The sequence below is a fragment of the Podospora pseudopauciseta genome, chromosome 1 (genome assembly GCF_035222475.1).
Source record: "Podospora pseudopauciseta strain CBS 411.78 chromosome 1, whole genome shotgun sequence".
Taxonomy (NCBI): domain Eukaryota; kingdom Fungi; phylum Ascomycota; class Sordariomycetes; order Sordariales; family Podosporaceae; genus Podospora; species Podospora pseudopauciseta.
In genome coordinates, this window is record NC_085892.1 from 3,156,585 (window position 1) to 3,184,237 (window position 27,653).

The following is a 27,653-nucleotide window of genomic DNA, read 5'->3' on the forward strand; positions in this document are numbered from 1 at the left end:
CTCTCGTTGTTCCATCCCGAAGTCGAGAGTCACCTGTGATGTCGACAGACCCCGGCCACTAACCACAAGCAGACCAACAACGGCAGCCTTTTATCAACAAATCTGCCATTTTCCACCACAACAGCCAAGATGTCGAACCTCCAAGTACGCAACTCAGACTACTTCTCTTCTGCCACCCGGCAGAAGGCCATGGAGGACGCAAAGAAGATGCAAGCATCCGTCCAAGATGAATGCGTCAAGGCCGGCAAAGAAGTACCGCCATACCTCCTTCAGGAGCTGATCGGGAAGGGAAGCTTTGGTCGGGTGTACAAGGCGACTGATTTGAACACGAAAGCCCTGGTGGCCGTCAAAATCATCGACATTGAAGAGAGCGACACCCTCAACCCGAGATTGGCTGATACCTACAGCGAGTTCATGAAGGAAATCAGCGCCCTCAAAATCCTCAGCGACAGTGGGGCGAGAAACATCAACCTCATTCTCGATGCGCTGCCAGTCGGTCAGGCCATGTGGATGGTGACAGAGTACTGCGCTGGAGGCAGTGTGGCGACCCTGATGAAGCCGACAGCTCCGGGAGGCTTGCAAGAGAAGTGGATTATTCCGATTTTGAGAGAGGTGGCGGAGGCTGTGTATTGGGTGCACAAAGAAGGCATCATTCACCGCGACATCAAGTGCGCCAATGTGCTGGTCACAGAGAGCGGAGCGGTTCAACTATGCGATTTCGGCGTTGCTGGCATTGTTGAAACGAAGCTTGATAAGCGGTCGACCTTTATCGGCACGCCTCACTGGATGGCCCCCGAGCTGTTCGACCCTGTGCCTTCTTACAGCACACCAGTCGACATCTGGGCCTTTGGTTCTCTGGTATATGAGATTGCGTCTGGTCTGCCTCCCAACGTCATGCAAGGGTTTAACATACCCCAGCTTGGCAATTACATCAAGCATAACGCCCCACGGCTGGAAGGTGATCAGTACTCGGACCAGATCAAGGATCTTGTTGCTTTCTGCTTAGTCGAAGACCCAGCAAAGCGACCGGCTATTGAGCAGGTTCAACGGCATCCATATATTGCTAATACCGAGGGCACACATCCTACCTCGAACCTTGCCAACCTGGTAAAGGCCTACAAGCTCTGGGAAGGACAGGGAGGCATCAGAAAGTCGCTCTTTGCTCCTGTTGGCGCGCAGGGCCCGTCCGACTACACGTCCACTGCTTTGGCCAACGATGAGTGGAACTTCAGCACGACAGTCGACTTTGACCAGCAGCTCATGAACACTGATGCCCAAGCAGTGTATGATGTCTACGGCACAAACGTGGAGTTTGACTTTAATGAGCAGTTTGCACCCCCTCCCAAGCAGAAAGCGCGGCGTCGCCTACCTCCCCAGTTGCAACCAGCCGTCAAGGCTCCCCTCGAGAAGCTCTTTGATCCAAACACAATCTCGGGCTACGAAGAGAACTCTCGTGCGTATTATGGCAGACCCCCACCTCCCCCAACCTCAACATCTGATCTTCCGTTGAGGGACGATTCTCTTCATTCCACCTTGCGAGAGTCCCTCATCGATCTCGACATGTCTTTCGATGGCGATGATCTCTCTCAGTTTGTCGACATCGAAACCAACATGGAAACCATCCGTGCCGGCATGCGAGCTCCCAGCGAGTCAGATTTTGGGGAGAACACCCTCACCGCGGCCGACAGCAACAACAGCAACGACCTGAACAAGCCTCCCCGAAGTGACCCTGCAGACTTCAACCCCAACCGCCGCACCCAAGACTGGAAATTCCCCTCCATGGCAGCCCCCGCATCAGCTACGTCAGAAATGTTCCGCTTCCCAGCCATCAGCGAAGACAGACCTGCCCCCCTCGCCTCAGCACCCACCAACGACCGCCCCCCTTTCATTCACCACCAAACCGATCCCTTGGGTATGCACTCAGAGCCCTACGTCGAGCTCATGACCCCCAACCAATTCCAAGACAACCGCGCCTCTGTCGGGAGTCTGATCGACCTTGACGAAAGTCTCGCCATGCCGGAGTACACAAGACCGTCAACCGCCAACAGCGACGTCGCCTCCATGGCGGGATCTGACATCGGCGGCGCCAACCCCTTTGACCTCGAACGCCACGCCTCGCTGTATCAACCCTTCCAAACCAACAGCACCAACGGCAGCTTCAGCGGGGGTGTTGGACCACCGAGCGGCATCAGGGAACCGTCCATTTACATATCTGACGACACGGATTTCTCTCGTCTTAGTCTGGCGAGCGCACCCGAGGATCAGATTGTGATTCCGGACTTTAGCACGCCGCCGTCGAGCAGTGTGAATGGTGGGGGTGGGGGCTCGAGGGCACAGTCGAGGGCGCATTCGAGGGCGGACAGTTATGATGAGGATGGATATTCGGCTAATGAGTATGGCGGTGATTCGGAGTATTTGACTATGATGGGTAGTGGTGGGCAGACGGGGGGGAGTGGGAGGAGGTCGAGGGCGCAGAGTAATGCTAGTGTGCAGTTGCAGTTGCCGAGGATGTTGGGGATGAGCGGTAATGGGGGGGAGTATATTGATAGGAGGGGGGAGAGGATGGTGAATGGGGGTGGGATGAACATGAATGGTGGTGGGATGGGGATGGGTGGCGAGATGCCTGCGCTGCCAGGGCCGCCGAATGCGAGGGTGATGCAGGGGATGGCGAGTAGGGAGGAGACGAGGGAGGATGTGATGAGGTTGTTGTCGAGCTTTTCGGAGCATTTGAGCTTTGCAAATGTGCATGTTTCTGCGTTGCCGGTGAGGGCAGGGCGGAGAGGAAGCGAGACTTATGCTCCTTCTTGAATTGCAGGCATTATTCTGGATGACGAAATCATGTTCACATTGGTATTAAGGTCTATTGTAATCAATGATAATAAACTTGGAAGTTTTGGCAATGTTAAAATGGCTGGTCGTGTGTGAGGATTGAGGGACTCGAAAGGTAAAGGTTGGGAAGCGGCAGCCAAGTTTTGAAGGCGAGAGGATCATATCAAGATAAAAATTTGTGAATGACTCAACTTCAGCACTTACACCACAACAAGGTGCCTACAACACGTCCCCAAAACACGACTCAAAACGTCTCATTTGATTGAAACAACGTCAGTCAATCGATCCAAATCGACAAATTGGCTCTCTTTCCCCACCCCAGTCTTTCCTCGCGGTGGTCCGCAGCAACACCCTTCAGGTTCTCACCCCAACATTTTCACCCCACCTTTCACCATCATCACCACCACCACCACCTCACTTCCAAAATGTCAACCACCAACCCACCACCACCACCCCCCAAACTCAAAACCCGCATCCTCACCATCCCCCCCTCCTCCCCTTTAGGATCCTGGTCCTCTCCCAACTCCCTCCAAACCTGGACCCTCCCCCCAACCCCCCTCATCCCCCCCTCCCTCACCCTCGCAGCAACAGCCCTCACAACCTCCACCGCCTCCTCCTTCAGCACACCCGTAGCCTTCCCGACCGAAACCGTCTACGGCCTCGGCGCCGACGCAACCTCGTCAACAGCCGTGAAAGGGATTTACACGGCAAAAGGCCGACCAAGCGACAACCCTCTCATCGTGCACGTCTCCGACCTCTCCATGCTCAGCACCCTTTCCACCATTCCAGAGATTTACCACGAGTTAATCTCCAAGTTCTGGCCTGGACCACTGACTATCTTACTCCCTGTCCCGACCTCCGGTCAGCTGCTAGCCCCAGAGGTAACGGCTGGACTGACCACCTTTGGCGCGAGGATGCCTGACTCCCCGTTGGCAAGAGCGTTGATTCAACTGGTGGGCAAGCCGCTCGCTGCTCCGTCCGCAAACGCCAGTACGCGCCCTAGCCCGACAAAGGCTGTGCATGTGCTGGAGGATTTGGAGGGGAAGATTGAGCTGATTCTGGATGGGGGGGATTGTGCAGTGGGGGTTGAGTCGACTGTTGTTGACGGGTTATGCGACCCACCGGTGGTGCTGAGGCCAGGAGGGGTAGGCATCGAGGAGATAAGACAAGTCAAGGGGTGGAAGGGGGTGGTGAAGGGGTATAAAGACAGGAGCGAGGTCGGGGAGGGGCATAAGCCGAGGGCGCCGGGGATGAAGTACAAGCATTACAGCCCCCGGGCGAGGGTGGTGCTTTTTGAGGGGCATAAACCCGTCAATGTGGGAAAGGAGCTGGAGGGGGGCGGGCTAAAAAAGGTGGGGGTTATCAGGACGGGGGAATGGGAGGGGTTGGTTGGGGAGACAGAGGGGAGGATAGAGAGTGAGGAGGGTGGTTTTGCTGTTCGGCAGGGGAGTTTGAGGGATGAGGAAGGGAAGGAGTTGGCCACGGTGTTGGATGTTGATCTGGGACGGGATGTTAAAGGGGTGGCTCATGGGTTGTTTGCTGCTTTGAGGGAGCTGGATAGGCTGGGGGCTGATATCATTTTTGTGGAAGGGGTTAGTGATGGGGATGATATTGCTGCTGCGGTTATGAACCGACTTCGCAAGGCAGCATCCGAGATTAGGCCTTAACTCAGAGTCAAAAGGCGAACAGACATCGATAGACACGATCTCCCAAGAGAAGACACCTCATCAAAATTCTGCCCACACTATACTCACTACTTCATACGGTAATTTTATAAAAAGGACCCCGAATTCATAAGTCTAAATATCAGAGACGCCTGCTTAACCCTCCCTTATTCATTCTCCCCCACCCAGCAACATTACAGGACCATAATAATGGTCTCCAATCTACCGCATCCACTCCAAAATCTTGGACTTGCCTATTTGCGCCAAGTTGTTCATGCCTTGCTCGGTGAAGGGGTCGATACGCCCCAGGTTGGTGTCTTGATTTGGTGCCTTGGAGCACCGCTGCACGATGATAGTCGGGTCCGTCTCCAAGACCACACCCTCATCAACAATCTCATCGATGGCGAGGGAGACGAGGTCGTAGTTCTCGATGATGGTGCGCTTGTCGACCGACTGCTTGAAGAGGAGGTGAAGGGCGTCGCGGAGGGCGAGGAGGACGTTGTAGAGGAGGATTTCGTTTTCTTCGACGCCGCCGACGACGTAGATTGCCACGTCTTTGGATTATCTGTCAGGATAGCTGCTGAGAAGGGAGGGGAGGGATTTAGAGACAGGACATACCAGCCTCCATCTTATAAAGTACGATCCGGTTGTCGAATAGAAGGATGTCTCCTGTTTGCTTGGCCGTCTTTTGGAGGAGGGCCTTCTCGAAGCGGACTTGGGCCGTCTTGTCGGCGAAGGGGTTCTGGGCGGAGGCGGGGGCGGCGGTGCTGGAGGGCTGCTGGTTGGCGGCTTGGTGGGGAGGGTTGTACCATTTGGAGAAGATGCGGGAGCCGTCTTCGCTGGAGAGGATTACTATCGTCGGGGGCATGGCAAGTCAGCTTCAGGAGTAGGTGTGCTGGAGCTTTGGGAGAGCTTTACGGATAGCGTTGACGCTGTACAGCGACATTCCTGGGGCCATTTTGGCTGTGTATTAGTGGGTATCTTATGGTTCGCGGTGTAGGGTGAGGGTGGTGGAAAAGGGGTATCTCGTTCGGGGGCGGTGGTATCGTCGTCGTGGATGTTGTTGCTTGTGGCTGATGATGTGAAGCTGTCCACACAGTGGAAATTGTGGGGTCCAACTTTCAAAAGGGAGCGGCTCGCTGATGTGGCTTGAGCTGGGTGTCCCCACATTTCAAACGGCACGTACCTGGGCCAGGGGTTTAATGGATTGGGAGCCCCCCCCCCCCACTTCCCCTTTGACAGGCTGAGACGCGTAAAGTGGTTTTTTGCTGGACGCGTTTTCGCGTTGCTCCTTTTCTCATTCCAACACCCTGAAGTTCTTCAGAGTCCCACTCTGGGTTTCCTAGGAAACACCTTCATCCCACCGCTGCCAACACCCCCTTCAACCACCATATCGAATCCTCGTCTGTTGTAAATCATTGGTCTTTTTTTTGGTGCCCCCAAATTCAGTCAAAAACACACGAAAGAGTACAGGTTCAAAAATGTCTTCACCATCGAAGCGGTCAACGCGCAGCACCAGGAGTTCCCAGGCTGCTCAGAGCAGCCCCGCTGCTGAGAACTCGAGAACTCCCCGCCAGACTCGGACCTCAGCATTGGCCTCAAGTCCTATGGTATACGATTCCTCCTCTCCCAACAATGCGCCCTCGTCGCCTCTCCGCCAGATGAGCAACACTCAGAGCACCGCCGGAAACAATGCCGCCAGCTCGCCCTTGCGCCAGCAGACCGAGACGCAAAGCACTGGTGATCGCACACCTCGCGCAAGCGGTCGTGGTCTCTTGGTTGGAGGTAAACCGCTGAAAACAATGGCTTTTCTTTGCATCCAAAGCTAACATACCCCTGACAGACTCGTCCCCTATCCGCTATGATGAATCCAGCCCAGGGCCCAACCTCACCCAGCAGTCGGACCTTCGCAGTGAAAGCAGTGCGCTCTTCGTAAACGAGCGCACAAGACCTTCCCGATCTCACCGTGGGGATATCAACCCAGATGTCATTCGCACACCACGCATGCCACGCCGAATTATCTTGGATGACGCAGGCCGAGTCGTTCGTGATGGCTCTCAAGTCGGGTCCGACGCCGCTTCCTTCTCCAACAACAACCCCAACACATCTGAGGCAAATGCCCTTGGTGGCATGAGTCAGGGTCTCGTATGGGGTACCACCGTCTCACTTGAAGACTCCTTCGCGGCCTTCAAGGAGTTTCTCCGAAACTTCACCAAAAAGTATCGCATGTGGGCGGATGGCGCAACCGAGGCTGACACCATGGGGAACCCCGAGGCGGATTCCAAGCCATATTGGGAGGCTTTGGAGAACATGTTGTTGCTGGGCAGCAACAGGTTGTACCTTGATCTTCGTGATCTCAAGGCGTACCCGCGAACGCTGAAGCTATGGCATCAAGCCCAGGCCTACCCCACCGAAATTGTTCCAGTCATGGATCAATGCGTGCACGACTTCATGATTGATCTTGCGCGCGCTGAGATGGCTAGTCAAAGACAGGCCTCTCTTGCTGGTGGAAATATGCCCAACCCTTCTCAGAGCTCTGATCTGAACTTCCCCAGTTCTGATCGTGGGGAGGAGCCATCAACTCCCAGGCCTACCCAGGGACAGCAGATGACCCTTGAAGACCAGGTCTCCGCGGAGACGTATGTTGTGCGCCCATTCGGTATCGAGAAGAATACCAATCTGAGAGATCTCAACCCTTCAGATATGGACAAACTTGTCTGCATCAAGGGTCTAGTGATCCGTACCACGCCTGTGATTCCCGACATGAAGGACGCTTTCTTCAAGTGCAGTGTTTGCGGACACTCCGTCACCGTTGAGTTGGACCGTGGCAAAATTCGTGAGCCGACTGAGTGTCCTCGCAATCGTTGCAAGTCCAAGAACTCAATGCAGATTATCCACAATCGCTGCACATTCACGGATAAGCAAGTAATCAAGCTGCAGGAGACGCCTGATGACACGCCTGCTGGCCAGACGCCTCATTCCGTTTCCATCTGCGCTTACAACGAGCTGGTTGACTTTTGCAAGGCTGGTGACCGTGTAGAGATTACGGGTATCTACAAGGTTACTCCTGTGCGTGTCAACCCTCGTATGCGGACGGTCAAGAGTGTGCACAAGACGTATGTGGACATTGTCCATGTCCAGAAGGTCGACAAGAAGAGAATGGGCAATGACCCTTCTGTTCTTGACTTGGCTGAGGAGGAAGAGGCCCATATCAGCGGCCAGAGTCTTGATGAGATCAAAAAGATCTCGCCAGAGGATGAGGCCAAGATCAGGGAGACTGCTGCTCGTGCCGACATCTACGAGCTTTTGTCCCGGTCTCTCGCTCCATCAATCTACGAAATGGAGGATGTCAAGAAGGGTATCCTCCTCCAGCTGTTTGGTGGTACCAACAAAACCTTTGAAAAGGGCGCCAGTCCCCGCTACCGTGGCGATATCAACGTCCTGTTGTGTGGTGACCCTTCAACGTCCAAGTCTCAGCTTTTGGGTTACGTCCACCGCATCGCCCCCCGCGGTGTGTACACCAGCGGCAAGGGTTCCTCTGCGGTCGGTCTTACAGCCTATGTCACCCGCGACCCAGAGACCAGACAGCTGGTTCTCGAGTCCGGCGCCTTGGTCTTGTCCGACGGTGGTGTGTGCTGCATTGACGAGTTTGACAAGATGAACGAGTCCACTCGCTCTGTTCTCCACGAAGTGATGGAACAGCAGACCGTCTCTGTCGCCAAGGCAGGCATCATCACCACCCTCAACGCCAGGACTTCCATCCTAGCCTCTGCCAACCCGATCGGCAGTCGTTACAACCCTGACCTCTCCGTCCCGCAAAACATTGATCTTCCCCCTACCCTACTCTCCCGTTTCGATCTGGTCTATCTCATCCTCGATCGAGCTGACGAGAAGCAAGATCAGCGCTTGGCTAAGCATTTGCTGTCCATGTATCTCGAGGACAAGCCTGACTCGGCCCACTCGAACAATGATATCCTGGTATGTTCATCCCTCTTTCTCCATCTACTTCCTCCCGACTAACAGTCTCCAGCCAATCGAATTCCTCACCTCTTACATCTCCTACGCCCGCCAAAAAGTCAACCCCCAGATCTCCAACGAAGCCGCCAAGGAGCTCGTCGACTCGTACGTCGAGATGCGCAAGCTCGGCCAGGACGTCCGCGCCGCAGAGAAGCGCATCACGGCCACCACCCGTCAGCTCGAGAGCATGATTCGTCTCTCTGAGGCTCACGCTCGCATGCGTCTCTCCGAGACGGTCACTCAAAATGACGTAAAGGAGGCCGTGAGGCTGATCAAATCCGCCCTCAAGACGGCGGCGACGGATGCGCAGGGCAGAATCGACATGAGTCTCCTCACTGAAGGCACGTCGGCGGCGGACAGAAGGAAGAAGGCCGAGATCAAGGACGCCATTGTCAGACTGTTGGATGAGCTGACTGCCGGCGGGCAATCAGTCAAGTTCGCCGAAGTAGCCAGGAAGTTATCAGATGGTGCCAGCGTGCCGGTGGAGTCGGCCGATTTTGCCGAGGCGATGAGGACGCTAGAGATGGAGGGTGCCATCATGGTCAGTGGAGAGGGTGCGAGAAAGAGTGTAAGAAGGGTCACGGCTCAAGTGTAACGGCTTTCTGACGGGGATAATTTCCAACTTGTTATTTTTCAAATGAGAAAAAAAAAAAAACAATTATCACCAACGCCCCCCCCGCCTTTCAAACAGAAACGCAAAACTAGATATAATGACGACATCAGGAGTCTTTTCTCCTCCTCCTCATGATCAATTCGCCGCCGCCGTCCCATTACCCACATTGACCACCGTCTCCGTCATGCTCCCCCTATCCACCTCCTTTCCCTTGTCAACCTGAGGTACTGCCGCCCCAGAGCCGGACACCTTACTATCCTCCTCCTCCCCCAGCAGCCCACTAGGCCTCCAATCCCTGAGATCATCCTCGGCATCATTCAATATCTGCCTCGCCTGCCCAGCATGAGGATACGCCGGTTTGACATCCCCCGGCACGACAGGTGTATCATCCAACAACTCCAACAACCTCAACCCATGCCTCGCAAGAATAATCTGCTTATCCGCCCGTTCAATCGTAGCCAAAAACTCGGCCTGGTACGCCTCCTTCAACTTTTGCCTTGTCTACCACAATATCAGCACACTATTATCATCAGTGCTTATCAGGGGAAATACATACAACATTACTCAACTGCGCCTCAGCAACCAACCCCTCAGCCTCAGCCCTGACAAGCTCCTGCTCCAACACCACCAATTTTGTCGACTGCGGCTCCCTACTCTTCAACTTTGCAATCTCATCCCCGATCTTCTTCTTTCCCTCTCTTGTTGGTTGGACGCTTCGTTCGGTGTTTCTGATCACCTTTAGCGCTGCGCGCGCGTCGTCGAGGGCGTGGGCGTAGTTGTCTTCTTGCTCGCCTATTTCTGAGAGGAGGACGCCGATTTTGTCCGAGATGTCGGAGATGGAGTCGTCTTGGGTTGCCTCACCCCATTCAGAGAGCTGGGTTGCGATGGAGAGGCGTTCTTTGGCTGCGGATTCGTGGTGGGAGGTGAGGGAGGAGGAGGATTTGAGGAGGCGGGTGAGGCGTTTGGAGAGGTCGGGTTGGGTGAAGGTTGGGGAGCGGAGGGAGGGGAAGGAGAAGGGTTTTCGGTGGTGTTGGGATGGGGTGGAGGTGGTGGTACCCGTGGAGGAGCGGTTTTGGGAGCGGATTGAGAGGGCGCGGTTCCTGGAGGAATTGAGCGTGTTAGCAATCGTGGGACTGGTTTTGTGGTGGGCGGCGTGGGTACCACTGGGCAAAGGGGTAGAAGCGGTTTGTTTCGTTGCTTTTGCGGGACATGATTTCCGCAAATGAATAGTAAACGGTTTGTGAAAAAGGGATATGTGACTTACAACATGATGCTGGGCTTAGGCTCTGTGGTGTGGAACTGAACGTATTCGGGACTTGGGTCGCAAGAAGAGGTCAGACTTGCTCTTTCCTCAGTAAACACGAGGATATGTCGGCAACCCAGCAGGATACACAGGTAAAGAATAACGCAGGGGGGTATTAGTATGCACAATGAACTGCTAAATCATCAATCGTTTGCTTGCTTTCACAGCGTGAGGGTAAATGGGTAATCAGGTTGTGGTGTACGGGATAAAGACAATGGTGGTTCGTGATGACCGCCCGCGCAGCGTAGTGGTATATAGATAGCAGCAGTAGGCCATAAACGGTCGCTCATCACGTCACTTTACATGTCTGGCTCAGGCTAGTAGAGCAGTCAGTTTCCCCAAGCCCTCTTCAGAACTCTTACGGAAACCCTTGGTGCAGATGTCGTCAGAGCTTTGGGATGAACAGGAGTTTGTAATATTCCAGCACCTACACAACAACCCTTTTTTTTCTAACCCCATTCATGTATGTTCCTGTATGAATGGCTTCTCATATCATCGAAAGTCATCTCCCTCATGGAAAATATCTGTAAAGCTGTCTTAAACAAAGCATGTAGTGTAGAGTCCAGGTGACGTCATCCCACCCAACCACATCCCAGCCCCACCAAAGCTCTGCTCAGATCGAAGATCATTCATTCACCCCAACCACAGAACCACATCCTCGGTTCTTGGCATCTATCCCCATCACCAGACCAGATCGATCACAAGATGAGACGAAGACAGATTACCTTCTCATGTGGCTTGTAGGGTAAACAACCCTCATTATTATCCCGCCTATTACGGAGTAGCTAGCCAACCAGTCTATCCCAAACGAAGCCCATCCAAAGCCAGACATGTACCCAAACATTTATTCATAACATCGTGATATTATCCTCCGCATAACCCATACATCCCCGTCCCATTATCCCAAATGGATCAATACCTCCTAGTAGTCTCAACCCGACTACTACTCCTCTCAATCTCCACCACCCTCTCCCCGTGACTCCGCCCTCTGCTCTCCCCCCTATAGCTCGTCATGCTCGCCCTCGGACTTGGAACAATAACTGTCGTTCTTGTTGTTGGCGGACACAGATAGGACCCGCTCGTTCGAGGCGAGACATGATGGTGGTGGTGGTGGTGGTGGGGGGGGTGTCGGCTGCTGCTCCTGCTGTTGTGGTGATGGTGGTGAGAGGAGTGAGAGGATGGCCGGCGGGCGGGGACGATTTCCTCGTGGTAGTAGTATTTTTCTGAGGAAGGGGTTCCGAAGCACATGTTTTCTTCTTGAGGGCCGAGACTGAGTGATGGAATGGTTGTGGCGAAGACGTATGGTCTGTGTATGTGTGCTTTGTTTGATGATTATACCCGCAGACAAGGTAAGATGTGGAAGCTGAGATGGAAGATTAAAAGTAATAAACAGACAAACAAACAGGAAGGTCAGGTTTATAAACACTTTTCTCCTCGCCCGAAATACCCCAAGACCCCTAATAAATCAACTGACCAGATCCACCATCCCAGAGAGAGAGACACCGGGCAACATCCGAAAAGAAAAAGAAAACAAGGCAGCATGCAGGGACCTCGAGGGACCCTGACGCACCACCGGTCTTGCTGCTTGCTCACATGCCTTGCTTTCCTTCCCCACCAGGCCACGGGGCTCAGCATGCGATACAAGGCCTCACTCATATGTAGCCTTACCAAACACCCTTCAAAAGTAACACTGCATGAATTATACGAAGGTTGATCTTCCAACACGTTGCAAGTCGGCCTTTAACACGAGCGGACAAGGCGACGTGGTAAGATAGTGGATCATCTTCCAGACAACCGACTCACCATCTATTCAAAGGCAAAAATAGAAACACATTCTCAATTCAATAGAACATCTCGAGAATGTTCCCTTCTACAAATCTTACCCAGGTGGTCGGCTCAACGATGCCCCCCACCACGACCCAAGATCCACCATTCCAACGCTCCAGAGATCACCCCACCAAAAGATCTCCACCACCACCCAAAAATAAAAAATGAACTTTGTAAGTTCAAAAAGAAAATGCCGCCAAAAGATATAATTCTTTGATTTCGTCCAGGCTCGAACTGGAGACCTTCAGTGTGTTAGACTGACGTGATAACCAACTACACCACGAAACCATTGCTTATTACTGAATGTCCCTTCCACTTTTACTATTATCAAAATACCACGGTCAAGCACCACTCACAACATCCCCATTAGATCCCTTTTCAACCTTTTTTTTTTCCCTCTTAATAAACCAACACTCAATACAAATACACATTTATTCGCCTTATAATCAACATAAATACCAAACAAACAAAAGCTTTCAAAATATCAACCCCCTCCCATTTTTTATTATCCCCCCTTTTCCCTCTCCATCTATTTCTTAGCAGCAACATGGCCACTCGACGCAAACTTCAACTCAATATTCCCCACCAACCACACAGCCACAAAAAAGGCAATAGCACTACTAAAGACAATAAACGGCTTGCGCAGGCTGGCCGAGAGAGGGTAGTCGTACGACACGACCAGCTCCCGGTCCCTAAAGTCATCCACCAGATTCCTCGCCTTGATCACCAGCGCCGTCCGCCCAATCGTGTCCAAAAAGGTCTTGTGGATCTCGACGTCGGCCGAGGTGATGGATTGGGTTGGGATCGAGGTGACATACTTGACGTTTCTGCAAAACATACAACAGTCAGTATTTGAAGTCAACAGAGGGGGTTGACAAAGGGGAAACGTACTCAGCACCCTCAGGCAAAATAACCCTGACCTCGACCTGCTCATACTCCACACCCTCATTCTGCTTGGGCCCCTCAAGAAAAGGCACGTTCAGTACGAACCCCCCGGCTGCCGTCTTCCTCAAAAAGTTCTTCGCATCCGAGTTCCACCCAATGGTAAAGGGGTACTTCCAGCCGCCAAAGACAGGGTAACGAGGCTTGATCTCAAGCGACGCCTCCCGCTTATTGCTTCTGAATCTCGAGGTCGACACATTGCCAATGACGTCAGTGTAGTAAGGGTCAACACTCCCAACACGAAGAGGGAACTTGAGCTCCTTCAGCGCATGGGAATTGCCCTGCTGGTAGTACTGCGACTGCTGCCACTTGACCCTGTTGAACAGCGATGAAAGGTTGGCCCCACGGTGGTAGAGAGTATAGCGCTCCTCAAAAGCAACATTTCCACCCCAATGGCTGACCTCAATGTCCCGCTCCAGACGGGCAACGTGAGTGACTGGCCTGTTGAACTCGAAACGGACGCGGATGGGCTCGTACGCACCGGCGGGCTTCTCGTCAAAGGGCCCATAGGTGAGCTTGGTGCCCTGCTTTTGGGGGAACTCCTTGATGTCGCCGCTGCCTGGGAGCTTGGTGTAGTCGGGGATGTTGGCGGAGAGGAACTTGACTTCCGTCTTTTGCTTCGAGGTGGTGTACACCGAGGGAACGTAGGCGGAGAAGGTGTAGGTAAGGAATTGGGCCTCCTCCTGCTTGATGGCGGCGGGAAGGGGCGAGTACGCCTTGAGGATGTAGTAGCTGATGCCGAGTGTCTGCTGTGCGCCGGGGGTGAGGGGCTTGGGAAGTCGGATGCGGAGGTACTGGGTGTCACTTTCGGGGTCGAACTCGACGTTCTCGGCGACGAATGGCCCGGCGCTGGTGTCCTTGCGATCCTTTACCTCGACGCCACCGAGGCGCGAGATCTGATCGGCCGTGAAGGGGAGGTAGTATTCATTCTGTGGCTTCTTGTCGATATTTTCTACGACGACATTGATGTTCTCCTTGACGTAGTTCTTCTCGACGGAAACAACGTGGACGAGGTTGGCGTTCTTGAAGACCTGTGGGGGCTTGAAGGTAGACGGGAGTGTTGATTTGGAGGTGCCCTTGTCGGAGCTGGCGGCCGAAGCTAGCGACAGCAGCGAGAGAAAGGCAGAGAAGACGGCTGATGTCTTCATGTTGTAAGAGAAAATGACATGTGCTCGCCCAATTGAAAAAATTCCACTGTCGACTTACTTGTTGGACCCTCAAGAGACCCTCCTGAGCATCACCGTGGCCTTCTGCCAAACAGCTGTCTCCGAAAAGCTTACGTTGCTGAAACACCCCTGTCCGTTTTGCCGGCTGGGACCCACAGCTTCCCGGACTGCCAAGAGAATCCGACATAGCTTACATAAACCACATCTGGTGTAAGTTGCAGTTCACTTCACTTGAACTTTTCCAGTTTCACCATCGATCTTCCTTCCCATGCGAGGCAGCCGCGACTTGCATCATGACAAAGCTTCCCTCGAGCGGAAGGGACTTCCCACGGATTCATGATGAACCTATGGGAATCCATTGTGGCTTCTTCCGCTCTTCTGCTCCATGACCTCTCCCGTTCACACATCAGCATCAGGCCCGGATATCACTATCATCACTCCTCGTACCTTCATTCGTCCAGGATCAACTCCAACATCAAACCATGTCTCCGCCTGCGAGATCGCACCTCAGGCGGAGGAGGCACATACTCCCAGCGATCCCGTTAGCACTAGATTTCACCATCTGGGCGGATCACCAGAGGTCCTCGACGAGACCCCCACCAGAGGAGATCCAATACCCAGACCTGAAACAGAGGGTTCAGACACAGCATGAAAGAGTTCTGCAAACTCGGGGCATTCATTACCTCAAGTCAAAGAGTCCCGTGTTATTCAAAGACTTCCATTCTCAACTCACGGATGCAGCACGAGAGCAGATTCTTGACGACGTGTTTGGTGATCGGTATTGGACTCATGGCGAGGGGGACACATCATCGCTTATCAGAAACTAGAGGTTGTTCGGCGTGAGATCCGGGAATAGAGTCCCTTCAGAGGACTCCCCCTCAGCGAACGCCTCGTCAGAAGACTCGGAGAAACCCACCTCACAAGACTCACAGAAAGCCCCCTCAGAGAAACCCATCTCGGAGGAAACCCCTTCAGAAGACTCGGAGAAACCCACCTTGGAGGAAACCCTTTCACAAGACTCGGAGAAACCCACCTCAGAGGAACCCATTTCACAATACTCAGACAAACTCACCTCAGAGGAACCCATTTCACAATACTCGGAGAAACTCACCTCAGAGGAACCCCCTTCACCACACTCAGAGAAACCCCCCTCAGAGAAACCCTCCTCAGAGAAGCCAACCCCAACAGCAGTAGCCTCTGCGGAAAATATGAAGGTGATGGATAAATCTATGGGGAATAGAGACATGATCCCGGTAGAAATACAAGAGTGGCTCAAAGCCAATGCTGTGGGCACCGGCGATAAAGCCTGGGCAAAGGAGCTAAAGAGGGCAATGAAATACAGCAAGGCAAAGGCATTAAAGGAGAAAGGCGTAAAGCTACAAGCCTCTGTTCTAGCAAAGCTCATCTCCTACCTGCCCCGATCAGGAGAACCTACTGGCCAACCCGCCTGGCGCAACCTCGATCCCAACCCATCAGGAGAGCCCACCAGCAGCAGAACAAAGCTCACGTTCAACAATCTCAGAGCCCTCGTACATGACACTCATGATATCACTCTTTCCCTTGGACAAAGTATTAATTGCCTTGTATGGCACAACCAATCCGCAGCAGACCGCTACGCAAACCGAATCAACGCCTGGCTCGACTCCCTCTCCGCAGAATTAGCCAGTAATCACGCTGTCCTTGCACCGGGGGTAGGGTCAAGCGTAGGATCCCAGTCAGGACATGGTTCCTCCATCTCTCATAGTGTCCGTTTTATCGGGGCCCATCCTGCCAGTGTCGATAACTCGGAACAGTCAGCCCCGTCCCCGTTCTCTATCAATTCTGGCGGTTCGTTGACGTCGTCTGGGGCACGCAGGTTGAGGGCAGATGTTGAGGAGACGAATGAGAAGGGAGCTGAATGGCAGGATAGTGTGAACGAGTCTGCCATGGGTGGTGAGTACGAGTACTCACCGTCGGAAGAGTGGGACCATACGCCTTCATCTGGCTGGGGGCAGTGGGGGGAACCGCTGGAGAATTCGAGGGGGTACAGCACTCCGAGCAGGCAGACGGATACGAGGGTCGCGCTATTGAAGTGTGCGTAGGGAAGCACGTTCCCCGAGAACCCTCCTACACCATTTTTGAAGATGCTGGATGGCCATCTGCCTGACGCGCTGTTGGCGAACGGGCTGCTGCCGACGGTGTTGGTGGATAGAGCGATGGAGGCGGGGTGGGAGGGGAGTGAGTGGAATATCGGTCTTGATAAAAGTGATTGGGTTAGTCTTGGACCATCAGAAAGCGACAGTCAAAGAGGGGGAGTAGAACCAAGCAGACGGGCAGGAGGGCCAAGTCGTAGAGGAGGAACAGGCCGTGGAGGGGGAACGAGCAGCGGAGGAGGAACAAGCAGTGGATCACCCGATGCTAGTGGGGGGGTACCTGATCGAGGAGGAGGAACAGGCCGTGGAGGAGATATCTGGCCGTGGAGGAGGAACAGGCAGTGAAGCATGCGATACTTGTGGAGAGGTGCATGATCGAGGAGGAGGAGGACCAAATCGGGGAGGGACTAATGGCCAGAACCCTCAATATGTGTCTCAATAATACCAACCACGTGCGCCAGGCCCAGTCTGTTGCTCTTCTTGACGGTGCGGTGCGGTATTATAGCAAGTGGTGGAGAAAGAGGGCCAGGTAGCGAAGAAGGGATGGCGAGCGGAAATTCTTCAAGGGCAGGTTTACCCTATGGTGGTTTTTGTATCACTTGGAAAAAGTCCCGGCGTGGTGCTTCGAGAACAAGCTTGTCTGCTCATACAGGAAAGGAAAACACCACGGACATATTCTCACCTCGAGGGCGGGAGAGCGTTGTTGGTTTCATAACCAGAGTAGCGATAGGTCAGCGTTTGCGGGTATATATGGATTATTACAACCAGCTATCATTTCATTTTGAAACTCACCTTGCGGTTTTTCTTGTCAAACATAGACTTGTCGACCTAACAGTTGTGTATGGTATGACCTCGATGTCGTTGCTGAATGAGAAAAGCGATATACCTATGATGATGACCCAAGGTAAGGTAGCTTAACTACCTATATCCACCCACCAAAGCCAGGAAAAGGTAACCATAATAACAGCAACATTATACTCTTTTATCAAGTATCCCCTAAATCTAACTAATCCCCTGAACCCGGATGGAGCTACCGAGGAGATCAGGAGACACAGCAACACACAAACCTCGTCACTAAATTGGTTGACGTACGGCCTTATTCAAGACAGCACAGCACAACATCATCACCCCCCACCCCCTTCATTTATGCCAACCACCACCTCACAAATCACCACAGTACCACATTTCATCAAAAGACCATCATCACATCACTCCCCAACCAGTAGTAATAATCACCAGCAGAATCAAAACTTTGGTTCCCTGAATTATAAAAATCTTTGCTACCAACACACACACACACACACAAACACAACACTCCCAAAAAAAGACACCGAATCCCAAACGCAACAAAGAGGAAAAAAAAGAAAAAAGAAAAAGAAAACCGCCAGAACACAAAAAACTCCATCCCGCGCCACGCCACGCCATAAAAAAGGCTGTCCCTATAAAAGATATACTGAGTAAGACAACACCAAACAACACAGACAACAAAACAGCAACAACAACAACTACAACAACAACAACAACAACAACAACAACAACAACAACAACAACAACAACAACAACAACAATAACAATACAGACTCAAAAAGGAAATTCCATTTTTCTTTCTTCCCCCTCTCCCCCCCCCAATCTCGCTCGCTGACACAAAGTATCCTAACAATATTCTCAAACCAAACCAAACCAAACCAAATAAAATATCATGATCACGCTCAATCAATACCCCTACCCCCCCACTCCGACCTCCTCTCCAACCCCCTCTTCCTAATCCTCCTCGCCCTCCCCCCAAAATCCCAATCCCAACCACCACCACCCACAAACCTCTCCCTCTGCATCCCCGCCCACCGCTCCATCTCCCCCCTCCTTTCCAGAGCCTCCTCTTGTCGCTGTAAAGGCCCCACAAAAAAATTCCTCGTACTCCTCTTGCTTGTCAAAAAAGTCTACCATCTGTTCCTGTTGCTGCTTAACAAGTCTCTGCATTTCTTCCATTTTCTGCCGGAGTGATTCTTCCAATTCTGCCCCGTCACCACCGTGATCACAAGTGCCCTCCTGGTCATCAGACTCCAGATGGCCTCCTCGCAGTCTCAAGCCCTTTAAGTCATTCACCCACGGCCAAAATTCCTAGTAGTTTGATGATGCCGGCATGTGGTCTGGTGGTAAAGGAGAAGGCCGTAACAATGTCATGTATTCCTCCCTCTCAATGTCGGACGAACTGAATTGCGGTTTAACTGATGCTGAAGAGGTTGCCTCAGTTCTACAAGCCCGACCTTGTTCCACCCCATCCTCGGGCTTGATTTCAACGCTAGCCTGGACAATGTCATCGTGTTTCTCATATTCCAAGGGCGGACTTCTGACTCGGCGCGTGGGAGCTGAGACTTGCCGGTTGCTTTCGTTTATAACAGGTGATGCCCATGCTGAAGGGGTTCGGGAAAGTTCAAGGGGGGAGAAGGATACTCCATTGATGCGCTCTTCTGACGCGGGTCCAGGGTGGGCATCGAGCCCAAGTTGGATTCTGATGAGTTCTTCGTCAGAATTCTCTACGGCCGAGGGCAGAGATGGCTCCAGCGACTCACTCTTCGGCTTGATAGGCGGTGTCTCGGACTTTGGCTCCAGAGGCTTGTCCGCTCTTGCCGCAGAGTCCCGGGAGCGTATGACCCTCTGCGGCAGACAAGCACGGACAGCCTTCTAGTTAACCGTTGTTGCACAGAGGAGGCACTTAACGGGCTCAGTCCACGTCTTTTCGCCACCAACGATGCCCTCCCTCAGGTCTCTGAACTCCAGCACTGGGGGCCCGTTCTTTTCTGTGTTGAGAGTGACTTCAAAGAGCCCCTCCCATGGCCGTGAGGTCTCTCCGTTTGCCTCCCCCTTCTTTTTCGGCTTCCCACTCTTCCGACCCGACGCTGATTTGAGAACCAGCTTGGTGCTGGGGGTGCCTGTGCCGGCGGCTGCGCTCGCTGAACGACGACCTGAGGAGGGTGCAGCATCCTCGGGAGCAGTAGGACCATCTTCCTCCTCTGTTTGCTTAACGTCCACGTTGCCGCTCCCATTCTGTGCTGGCTCTGCTTCGGCCTTGACGTCGATCGAATGTTGGGCAGAAACGGCGGCGCCGGTATCGGATGGGCTTAGCGGACGCTGGCCTTCGATTTCGCTCTCGGCCTTCTGGATAGGCTCAGGGGGCAGGTGTGGCTTGTCGGCACCGAGTCGCTTGTATGTCGACTGGAGAGCGTCTTCAATGATACACTCTTCGTGCATCCACTTCTTGCACGCCTCCACTGTGCACCCGAGTAGTTTCCTGTCGGGATTCGCTGGGGTATTGCATAGGCAAACCAAATCAACAGACTGCAAACAAACAATGGTTAGATGACGCGCTCAAACGCGAGAGAGGAAATGCTGAGATCAGTACATACCGAGAGTTCGTAGCTCCTGACGTCAAAAGCTTGTCGCCAGTAAAGCGCGTGTTGAATCTCCTCGTCGTTCTCCTCGAACCACTGCCTGACCGTCGCCTGAGACGTTACACTGACCACATTGATAATATCCACTGAAGAAAAAAGCCACTGTTAGCAAATCGAAGCTAGACATGCACCGGAACAGCCATATGTGCTTACTGTGATTCGACGCGACCAACTCATTCATTCCATGGTATGGCTGCCTCCCTTGAACAAACTTCTTCCCGTCAAGAGTGCCTGCAGGAAGCTCGTCTGGCCAGTACATCCAGTAAATACGAGCGTAGACATGGTGCTCGTCGCTCGCGCGGATCTCGAGAATTCGTGCCACCCAGTCGTCATCCGACTTCTTCCTGATTTGCATCGGCTTGTTGTCATTGGCAGCCTTTTGCCGTTCGATACTGGAATCATTGGCGACATAGATGAAGCCCTCGCTAAAGTACTTCACCCCATTGACTTTGTGCCGGAGGTGCAACGTTAGCCCACACCGCTCGTCTGAAATGTTGTGCATCACATGTTATGAAAGGAGAGCAATGCACTTACGAACAAAACTGTTGTACCTGGTCATGTCGGTCCACTTCTTCGGAGGGCTAACCTTGAAGTACAAGTCCATCGTCTCATGTTTCTTGAACTTGCCGCAGGGCGCGAAGGGCGACATCTGGAGGTTGACTTTGGCCGTGGCATCCTCATCCTCGCCCTCGGTCTTGCGCTTTTTTGACTTTCTCTTGCTATCCTTGTCATCTGGGTTGACGACGTCGATCCTGAATGGGCACTCGGCCCGGTTATCCTCGGGCTCCTGTCTTGGCCTCTTGCGAGCGGAGGAAGCCATGACGACCAGGCTGTGTGTGTTTTGCGGGGTCTTTAGATGAAAAGGAAGGGATCGCGTCAGGGCAGATGGGATGTCGGAGCACAAGTTGGGCGCCTGTGAGCGTTTGCGCAACAATAGGTAGTTGCGATGTGCAAATAGAGTTTGGGTCGATGGCGATGCGCAGAGGTTGCAAGGTGGGTTGGGTTGGGGTGGGCGACGGTGTGAAGGTGGCTGGGAAAGCGCCTACCTTCGATCGGCTTGTTGAGGGGGAGGGGGAGGTGCGGTGTGCTGTGGTGCGGTACGGTGCGGTGCGGTGCGCGATGTTGTGGACAGGACCGATCCGGAGCGAGTGAGCAATGGGCAGTGAGAACAATGAGAGCAATGTCAACAGCACAGGGCAGGCCGGTGGTGCCGGGTGAATGAATCACCTGGGCCGGTGATGGATGGGCTGGGGAGCTGAGGGCAGGTCCCGTCCGGAGTTGCTGGCGCGTGGGCGATGTTCGCGATTCAATGGCCGATGGTTCTCGTGGTTGTCGCAACACGGGATTGCTTCCTTGCAACTCGCAACGCAGGCAGCGGGAAGTTTGACACCGATCAAAATTTACGGGAATCGCGTCCGCCACCCTTGGTTGCCAGAAAAAACACGGGCCCTCCCCCAGCCACGTGATTACGAACCAAGTGAGGAGAAATGCTGTGGCTGGTTACCTACCTTAGGAAAGCCTCCACGCCAAGCGCCAAGGAATGGGGAAAGCAAGCCGGAAAATGTGGCCCAGCAGCAGCAGCAAGCATTGTAGAGCTGTCCAGAGCTTCTCTCAGAGCTTTCCCTCTTTCACCTGTTTGGAACCCGGAACCATCAGAGCCAATTCCAGGTGAAATCATCACCTGTGACTCAGCTTGTGCCAATTCCACAGAGAGATTGAAATCATGTTCTTTCGCCTGAGGCAAACAGACACTTGGTCACAGGCACCTCTGACATCTTGGGGGTTACGTCTGAATGAGAGGATATGAATTGCCGGAGTCATCCAGGAAAGCCGCGAGGGGTAATGTCACACACACTCATTGAACCGAGTAATACATTATTCCCATCCCAGTCCAATGCCTAAATCCTACCAACCTAGGAAATAAACCATGGAAACATAAACAACGCCAGCGCTATGCACCACACCCATCAAACCCATTAAACAGGCCCTCCCATTTCCCAAACATGACAAACAACCCTCACCGATCAGTCTCATACCCCTCCAAAATCCCCCTCTGCCCCTCCCCGTCCCCTTCACTAGTATCAGTCTCACTCAACCCAACCTTGAACCCCTCAATCACCTCCGCCAGCTTCTTCCCCTCCCTCTTCCCCCTCTCCACCTTGATAAACCAAATCAACGGCGCCGGAAACCCAACCAGCGCAGCCAGGAACCAAAACGCCGGCCTAATCTCCCCGCTCGCATCAATGATGGCACCCACAATCGCGGGACCAAACACGCTCGAGCCCTTGTCGGTGATAGCATAAAGAGCATAAAACGCCGCCTCGGATCCGGGGGGGATCAGCTCCCCGTACAACGACCGGCAGTAACTGCTCAAGCCCCCGAGAACAACACCATAGACGGCCGCGAGCGGGTACATCTCCCAGGGCTGCTGCAGTCCAAACACGCCCCAATTCTTGACAAACGGTAGGTAACCCAGTAAGCCATAGATGGGGATGAGTTCAAAGAGGGCGATGCAAGCGAGGATGGTTTGGTGAGCCTGGAGGTTCAGTTTGCGGGAGATGAAGGACCATGAGAAGGCCCCGATTACGCCGGTGGCGGTCGAGATGACGTTGATCATGCCGAGGGCCCACGGTTCCATGTGAAGTTGGGTTTTGGCGAACAGGATGGCGGTGGAAGAGGTGGTGGCAACGGCGTCAGAGAGGAGGAACCACCCGCCGAGGAAGAGCATGATGTCTACCAGCCGTCCAGCCAGCTTCATGGTACGCCAGAGAGACTTCCATGCGTCGATGGTGTAGGAGAAAAGGGCTCTGACACCGGTGTGGTTGGATGATGCTGGCAATGGTGGGCCAGGTCGTGGACGAAGCCACATGGCAGCCGGGACTGTAAAGATAGCCCACCATGCACCGATGACAAAGAGGACAATCCGTTGTGACCATGTCGTGTTCTTCATCTGAATCAGAATGAAGATGGCGACACACTGTAGGAACAACGCGGCCAGGTAACCCGTACCAATCCCCTTGGCTGAGATTTGGGATGACAGACCGAGCTCAGTCGAGGTGAGCTCCTCCCGGGTGCGCACTTTCGAAATAGGGGTCCCAAGCGATGTCTGTCTCGGTAGCAAAGCAGCAGTCGAATCAACCATGGCCCTCTCAGCATCCGTGTCGGCGGCAGACTCATCCTCCACCTCGTCGGCATCACTCTCATCCAGCGCGGCCACATGCTCAACTTCGGGGTGATGCCTAACAAGAAGTGGCAGAAACGAGTTCAGCAACACAAACGACGCCCCTAGGGAAGTATTCGAAATAATCGCCAGCAATGCGCCAAAAAGATAGAGGTCTTTGGACACGAAAATGTAAAGCATCACACTCCCGCTGCCAATCCAGCCAAACGCAAGAAGCAGCTTCTTCCGATAGTTGCCGTGGTCTGCCGCGCAGCTTATGCTGACCACCAGCAGCGCCTGCAGTAACACGCTGATGCTGAAGGTGTACATGGCGAAGCTCGCCGTGTTGATTTCCATGCCAAGCACGTAGACCACGCACTGTCCTCCATCTGCACTGTTCTTGTCGTTGCTTGGCCCACAAGGTGTTGTCCGATCGGATAACAAAACGCCATTTTCTCTTGCTAGGCTTTCGAGCAATATTGGGATGAATGATGCTGCGATATCGTTAGTTTTGTTATGTTCGCAACGACGCGCGCTGACCGGGGAATGAGATGGGCCAGGAGGGTTCTCATTCTCCACGATGGAGAACGACGTCAGCGTAGCGGGTGGATTGGTATCAACATACCGATTCCTACAAAACAACAACAACAACAACAACATTGTCAGTCAAACTTGCATCACCCTCAAAAATCATCAGCAACTCACCACAGATAACATAAACCTCTGCCGCAAAAGCATACGCATACCACCCAGCCAACTCCTTCTGGCTCGTCGGCCTCGTGTCCTCCCCCGGGTACCTCGGCGGCCGGTAACTGTGCGCAAACAGGCTGCTCATGCTGCTCCGCCTGCTGTTGTCAACACTCATCAGATACTCCTCCCCAGAATGATCGCTTGACCTCTCGTCGTCGGCCTCGAAGGATGATGAATGCGATCGAAAAGACTTTTTGGACGCGTAGGATAATCGGGAGAAGAGGCGTGGTGCTGGTGGTGGACGCAGCAGCTGATGATGATCTGGGCTGTTACGGGGAGCCATCGCTTCCCTAAAACGGCCACAAACCCACTTAAACGGGCAGCGGCGGTGGCCTTTCGGCAGGCAACGGCGCACCAACCAACGGTTGGTTTTGGTTGTGTTGGCGGGAGGGGTGTGGTCACCTGTCACCCGATCAAAAGCTACAACCACAACCTGTTCCTGGTCGTGTCACCCAGGGGCTGCTAGGTTGTTTGAAATAATAGTTTGATCGGATTTTTGAGTGTGGATAGGTCAAAAGAGATGGGTCTTTTGTTTTGTCCGACTGTTGGACTCTGGATAATTATCTACCAACCGTTACAACCACAGGGCAGTTGGGCGTTCGTTGGCCTGCGGCCCTCCAAGTCAACCGTCTGCAATGGTACCCCAGCCGCAAACGGGAAGTAAAGCTTCAGGATCGATATTTCGGAAATGAATGAACAAAGGTAAACAACAAAAAAGTAGATGAACGAGCCGCTGCTGGATCAGAGATTACACCCTTCAGAGGCATGGCTGGCTGCTCGATATCTCTGCATATCCTTGTGGTGGTTCGTGCTGCTGTCGAGAGAAGAGAAGCAACCAAGATCACCCACCGTGGGCAAGCCTCAACGACTACCAACTCTAGTTTATATATCCTGCAGTCCCTCCCCTACCATTCCACCGGGGACTTACCACCATCTCCATGGTCCCCGGGTGAATGGGGTTTGGGTTTCTGGTTTTCCACCTTGCTTGTACGTACATATAACCACCCACACCAGCACACTACACTATGCTCATCCGGGGAGCATAAGCGGATGGGCAGTGATGATCCCCCCGAGCCGCCCACATGGAACCCTCCCTTTTCACCACCGCCCAACCGAACTGGCACGCACATACACCTTGGGATGGATAGGTAACTTGATTTGAGCAATCTTGGTCTCCATTACCGGCGTTGCATCGGGTTGGTATAGCTCGTACGATGTATACCCTCCTACCTTCACAATCGAAAGGATTCGACCACCTACTTCTGTACGGAGTGTTTAGACAGAGCTATCCCCAGGTTGAGTTGCAGATGCGAGGTGCTGATCCCATGCTGGATGGCCACCCTTGACGGGCTGAAAATTCACAGCTTGTTGAGGTGAGACATGTTCTTCACAAGCGGCCGTCTTCTTCTATGGTGTAGAGTGGAGTTCGGGATAATGTTGGAGTGTGAATAAGGGTCCCTTTCAAGCTTGCTAGTCGCCAAGCCCGATGGGCATAGCGGGCATGACTCCATGAGGGGTAATGACGATGTGTTCCCGGATCCGATACGACGGTCTTTGACTACACTATGCTTTTGACTAAACGGCGGTTAGGTATTCCCGGTTCTTGAAGAAGGACCGCTTCACCACATGATCGCAGTTGTCAAGGGACCTTCAACCAGGAGAATAAATCCTCAAGGTGGTGACACGGCATGTGTGTGCAACTGCCGGAGGCGTAGTACCGCGGTTTGCTTTCCTGACTCCGATCTTGACATACACTGGTTTTGTTTCCCTTAACACCATGAACCTGGAAGTTATATCGGATGGTGTATGTACGCATTCTTGCGCGTGTTGTGTGAGTGGGACCTGCAAAATGCAGGTTCAACTCCCACATCAGGCAGCACATGGTTCCTGGGTTGGGTTACAAAGTCAAACCAGTACCCCGTAGGCGATGGCCAAAAAGCAAGGCACGAAGCGCCCCAAAGCAGCCAAGAAGGAAGATTTAATATCAGAATGGCTCACCTGTTCACACCGGTCAAGGTGTGTGTGTGTGGGTTTCATTACTTACGAGGAATCTCTTTTCTTGGTGAAGCTCCTCGTGATCAGTTTGATGGTGAGGTGATGTGCGGTTCTTGCGGTGGTTGGAATCAGGACAAACAAGCAAAGCACACAAAAAATAGCTAGAGATATTGCCAAAAGCTTGCCATTATAGTATACCTTGCGTCCCAACTCATATCCACCTCATTATCATAACTCATCTCTTTGATGTAAACCCCTCCCCCCCATCCCCACCTCCTTCAAATAAAGCCGAAATTGCAAAACGTTCAACAAGTCGTGAACAAAATGTGGTATCAGTGCAGATTGACAGTAGAAAGAGAAAGAAAAATTCCAGACAAACACTCCCACACCCTCTGTCTATTTCTTGAACACTCCCAAAATCTTCCTCTTCAGTCTGTCCGCCAAACCGACAGGATTCGTCTCCCCATCCACCACCTTCTTGGCGTGCTCCTTGGAGGCATCTTTGTACTCGTTACCAGCACCGCCGCGGCCAGTGTGGTAGTCCGTGTCCTGGGATGGACGAATGGCAGCCTCGGGAACCAAGTCCTTGTCGGCACGGACGGTCTGCTTCTTGCCAGTGTCGGCGATGTTGGCGGCGCCTTTGGCAATTCTCAAGTTAGCCCTTTTGTTCTGTTTGGGTCATCTTGTGTGTGGAGAAAGAAAGCCTTATCGTCCTGCCGAGCCTTGGCGTAGGCCCCGTGGGGGAGGCAGCAGGGGTGCTGGGTCGAGGTCGATAAGGCTAGCATGACACCACCTTGACCACCATCATCATCATCACCAGAGTGTTGCTTTGTCCCTTTGTTTGATTGTAGGGGGAGGAGACAAATGGACAGCGATGTTGATGGCGTGGGTCATGAGCTATATCCTAGATGATGTATAGAACAAAAGAGGCCGAAGCTTACCTCCACGACCAGTGCTGAAAGCTCCATCGCCATGGCTGCCCTCGGCGCCAACACGGACGACCTCTCCGTCGACGTACTTGGTGTCATCGGGGTTGATGTTGCCGGCGCCACCGCGGCCGTGGGAAACTTCAGGAGGAGCGGCCATTTTTTGGTAGGTGTAATCGTTGACTCGCGGTATGTGGAACAACGAATATGTCCGGTAACCAGGTGGTGAGCTGATGTGTTTTTGGTGACAGCAACAAAAGCTGGAAAAAAAGGGAGAAAGGGAGGGTCGCAAGGGCGAGGAGATGGGATATGCGCCTTATAATGCACCCCAGCTGCACACGCACACACACACCACTCAGGTTGCTTTCGTCTCGAGGCAAACACCAAGGTAAGGTAAGTAGGCGGGTAGGGAGACCTAACGCAATAAGGGACGCCGAGCACAGGCGCTGCAGGACACTCGAACTCGATCAGGATTGGGCAGATTTGGAAAAAGGCAGCGGAAAAATCATATCATAAGATGGCTGGTTACTGGCACCTTGGTTGTACCAACTGGCGGATAGAAATGATACGGATTATCACCTTTGGAAAGAGGGAGAGATAACACCATTGAAAAGCCAAGATCTGGAACGAAGACAGGACGGGAGCATCCCGGCTAGTTCCTGGAATGGCGAGCTAGGACAGAAGGGGAAGTATCGACCCCCACATACTGATTTTGTGTAAGTCGTGATCATTTTTGTTAGGACTGCGAGCGGAAATGTCTGTATAAAATGACCAGTACTTCTTAGATATTGATTGAAGAGCACAGGTCTCAGCAATAAGCTGTTATACAAACAGCGAGAGCCGCAATATAATGCACTGCTATTGAACGCTTGAAGTTGGA

The 27,653-nt window shown here is 53.1% G+C and overlaps 11 protein-coding genes and 1 non-coding gene across 12 annotated transcripts; 5 read left to right on the forward strand and 7 right to left on the reverse strand.

The window, feature by feature from the left end:
* Nucleotides 1-129: 129 nt before the first annotated feature.
* Nucleotides 130-2,808, forward strand: QC763_108660 (uncharacterized protein; the record flags this gene model as incomplete). The annotated part of the gene is made up of 1 exon (XM_062907454.1): nucleotides 130-2,808. The coding sequence occupies one exon, from the start codon at nucleotides 130-132 to the stop codon at nucleotides 2,806-2,808; it is 2,679 nt and encodes an 892-aa protein (XP_062770403.1).
* Nucleotides 2,809-3,254: 446 nt separating this feature from the next.
* On the forward strand, nucleotides 3,255-4,496 carry QC763_108670 (uncharacterized protein; the record flags this gene model as incomplete). Its single annotated transcript, XM_062907455.1, has 1 exon — nucleotides 3,255-4,496. The coding sequence occupies one exon, from the start codon at nucleotides 3,255-3,257 to the stop codon at nucleotides 4,494-4,496; it is 1,242 nt and encodes a 413-aa protein (XP_062770404.1).
* Nucleotides 4,497-6,020, reverse strand: RET3 (Golgi-to-ER vesicle coat component). The gene is made up of 3 exons (XM_062907456.1): nucleotides 5,412-6,020; nucleotides 5,112-5,345; nucleotides 4,497-5,047 (listed from the first exon to the last, which is right to left on the reverse strand). The coding sequence occupies exons 1-3, from the start codon at nucleotides 5,449-5,451 to the stop codon at nucleotides 4,716-4,718; spliced, it is 606 nt and encodes a 201-aa protein (XP_062770405.1). The 5' UTR covers nucleotides 5,452-6,020; the 3' UTR covers nucleotides 4,497-4,715.
* On the forward strand, nucleotides 5,751-10,000 carry CDC54 (MCM DNA helicase complex subunit). Its single transcript, XM_062907457.1, has 3 exons — nucleotides 5,751-6,278; nucleotides 6,337-8,471; nucleotides 8,524-10,000. Exons 1-3 carry the CDS (start codon nucleotides 5,975-5,977, stop codon nucleotides 9,103-9,105), a joined length of 3,021 nt encoding a protein of 1,006 aa, XP_062770406.1. The 5' UTR covers nucleotides 5,751-5,974; the 3' UTR covers nucleotides 9,106-10,000.
* QC763_108700 (uncharacterized protein) lies at nucleotides 9,170-10,392 on the reverse strand (the record flags this gene model as incomplete). Its single annotated transcript, XM_062907458.1, has 3 exons — nucleotides 9,170-9,624; nucleotides 9,680-10,223; nucleotides 10,388-10,392. The coding sequence occupies 3 exons, from the start codon at nucleotides 10,390-10,392 to the stop codon at nucleotides 9,259-9,261; spliced, it is 915 nt and encodes a 304-aa protein (XP_062770407.1). The 3' UTR covers nucleotides 9,170-9,258.
* A 946-nt stretch (nucleotides 10,393-11,338) lies between these two features.
* On the reverse strand, nucleotides 11,339-11,674 carry QC763_0010450 (uncharacterized protein; the record flags this gene model as incomplete). The annotated part of the gene is made up of 1 exon (XM_062905209.1): nucleotides 11,339-11,674. The coding sequence occupies one exon, from the start codon at nucleotides 11,672-11,674 to the stop codon at nucleotides 11,339-11,341; it is 336 nt and encodes a 111-aa protein (XP_062770408.1).
* A 793-nt stretch (nucleotides 11,675-12,467) lies between these two features.
* Nucleotides 12,468-12,541, forward strand: QC763_0010460. Its single transcript has one exon. It is a non-coding gene; the product is annotated as a tRNA-Val (tRNA).
* A 196-nt stretch (nucleotides 12,542-12,737) lies between these two features.
* Nucleotides 12,738-14,548, reverse strand: OST1 (dolichyl-diphosphooligosaccharide--protein glycosyltransferase subunit 1; the record flags this gene model as incomplete). Its single annotated transcript, XM_062907459.1, has 3 exons — nucleotides 12,738-13,080; nucleotides 13,145-14,337; nucleotides 14,402-14,548. The coding sequence occupies 3 exons, from the start codon at nucleotides 14,546-14,548 to the stop codon at nucleotides 12,783-12,785; spliced, it is 1,638 nt and encodes a 545-aa protein (XP_062770409.1). The 3' UTR covers nucleotides 12,738-12,782.
* Nucleotides 14,549-15,569: 1,021 nt separating this feature from the next.
* On the forward strand, nucleotides 15,570-16,442 carry PAN5_2 (2-dehydropantoate 2-reductase (Ketopantoate reductase) (KPA reductase) (KPR); the record flags this gene model as incomplete). Its single annotated transcript, XM_062907460.1, has 1 exon — nucleotides 15,570-16,442. One exon carries the CDS (start codon nucleotides 15,570-15,572, stop codon nucleotides 16,440-16,442), a length of 873 nt encoding a protein of 290 aa, XP_062770410.1.
* Nucleotides 16,443-18,428: 1,986 nt separating this feature from the next.
* QC763_108740 (uncharacterized protein) lies at nucleotides 18,429-21,359 on the reverse strand. Its single transcript, XM_062907461.1, has 4 exons — nucleotides 20,477-21,359; nucleotides 20,096-20,389; nucleotides 19,898-20,028; nucleotides 18,429-19,829 (listed from the first exon to the last, which is right to left on the reverse strand). Exons 1-4 carry the CDS (start codon nucleotides 20,760-20,762, stop codon nucleotides 19,176-19,178), a joined length of 1,365 nt encoding a protein of 454 aa, XP_062770411.1. The 5' UTR covers nucleotides 20,763-21,359; the 3' UTR covers nucleotides 18,429-19,175.
* Nucleotides 21,360-21,959: 600 nt separating this feature from the next.
* Nucleotides 21,960-24,692, reverse strand: ATG22 (Autophagy protein 22; the record flags this gene model as incomplete). Its single annotated transcript, XM_062907462.1, has 2 exons — nucleotides 23,808-24,692; nucleotides 21,960-23,596 (listed from the first exon to the last, which is right to left on the reverse strand). The coding sequence occupies exons 1-2, from the start codon at nucleotides 24,133-24,135 to the stop codon at nucleotides 21,960-21,962; spliced, it is 1,965 nt and encodes a 654-aa protein (XP_062770412.1). The 5' UTR covers nucleotides 24,136-24,692.
* A 1,415-nt stretch (nucleotides 24,693-26,107) lies between these two features.
* QC763_108760 (uncharacterized protein) lies at nucleotides 26,108-27,606 on the reverse strand. The gene is made up of 2 exons (XM_062907463.1): nucleotides 26,789-27,606; nucleotides 26,108-26,485 (listed from the first exon to the last, which is right to left on the reverse strand). The coding sequence occupies exons 1-2, from the start codon at nucleotides 26,931-26,933 to the stop codon at nucleotides 26,244-26,246; spliced, it is 387 nt and encodes a 128-aa protein (XP_062770413.1). The 5' UTR covers nucleotides 26,934-27,606; the 3' UTR covers nucleotides 26,108-26,243.
* Between the last annotated feature and the right edge of the window lie 47 nt (nucleotides 27,607-27,653).

Coding starts and splice junctions, on each gene's coding strand:
- RET3 (XM_062907456.1), bottom strand. CDS start 5,451: ATGGCCCCAGGAATGTCGCTGTACAGCGTCAACGCTATCC. Junction 5,346..5,411: donor GTACAGCGTCAACGCTATCC/GTAAAGCTCTCC, acceptor CCCCGACGATAG/TAATCCTCTCCAGCGAAGAC. Junction 5,048..5,111: donor ACTTTATAAGATGGAGGCTG/GTATGTCCTGTC, acceptor GATAATCCAAAG/ACGTGGCAATCTACGTCGTC.
- CDC54 (XM_062907457.1), top strand. CDS start 5,975: ATGTCTTCACCATCGAAGCGGTCAACGCGCAGCACCAGGAGTTCCCAG. Junction 6,279..6,336: donor TCGTGGTCTCTTGGTTGGAG/GTAAACCGCTGA, acceptor TACCCCTGACAG/ACTCGTCCCCTATCCGCTAT. Junction 8,472..8,523: donor ACTCGAACAATGATATCCTG/GTATGTTCATCC, acceptor AACAGTCTCCAG/CCAATCGAATTCCTCACCTC.
- QC763_108740 (XM_062907461.1), bottom strand. CDS start 20,762: ATGGCTTCCTCCGCTCGCAAGAGGCCAAGACAGGAGCCCGAGGATAAC. Junction 20,029..20,095: donor GTTGGTCGCGTCGAATCACA/GTAAGCACATAT, acceptor TTTTTTCTTCAG/TGGATATTATCAATGTGGTC. Junction 19,830..19,897: donor TCAGGAGCTACGAACTCTCG/GTATGTACTGAT, acceptor GTTTGTTTGCAG/TCTGTTGATTTGGTTTGCCT.
- QC763_108760 (XM_062907463.1), bottom strand. CDS start 26,933: ATGGCCGCTCCTCCTGAAGTTTCCCACGGCCGCGGTGGCGCCGGCAAC. Junction 26,486..26,788: donor TTTCAGCACTGGTCGTGGAG/GTAAGCTTCGGC, acceptor GAATTGCCAAAG/GCGCCGCCAACATCGCCGAC.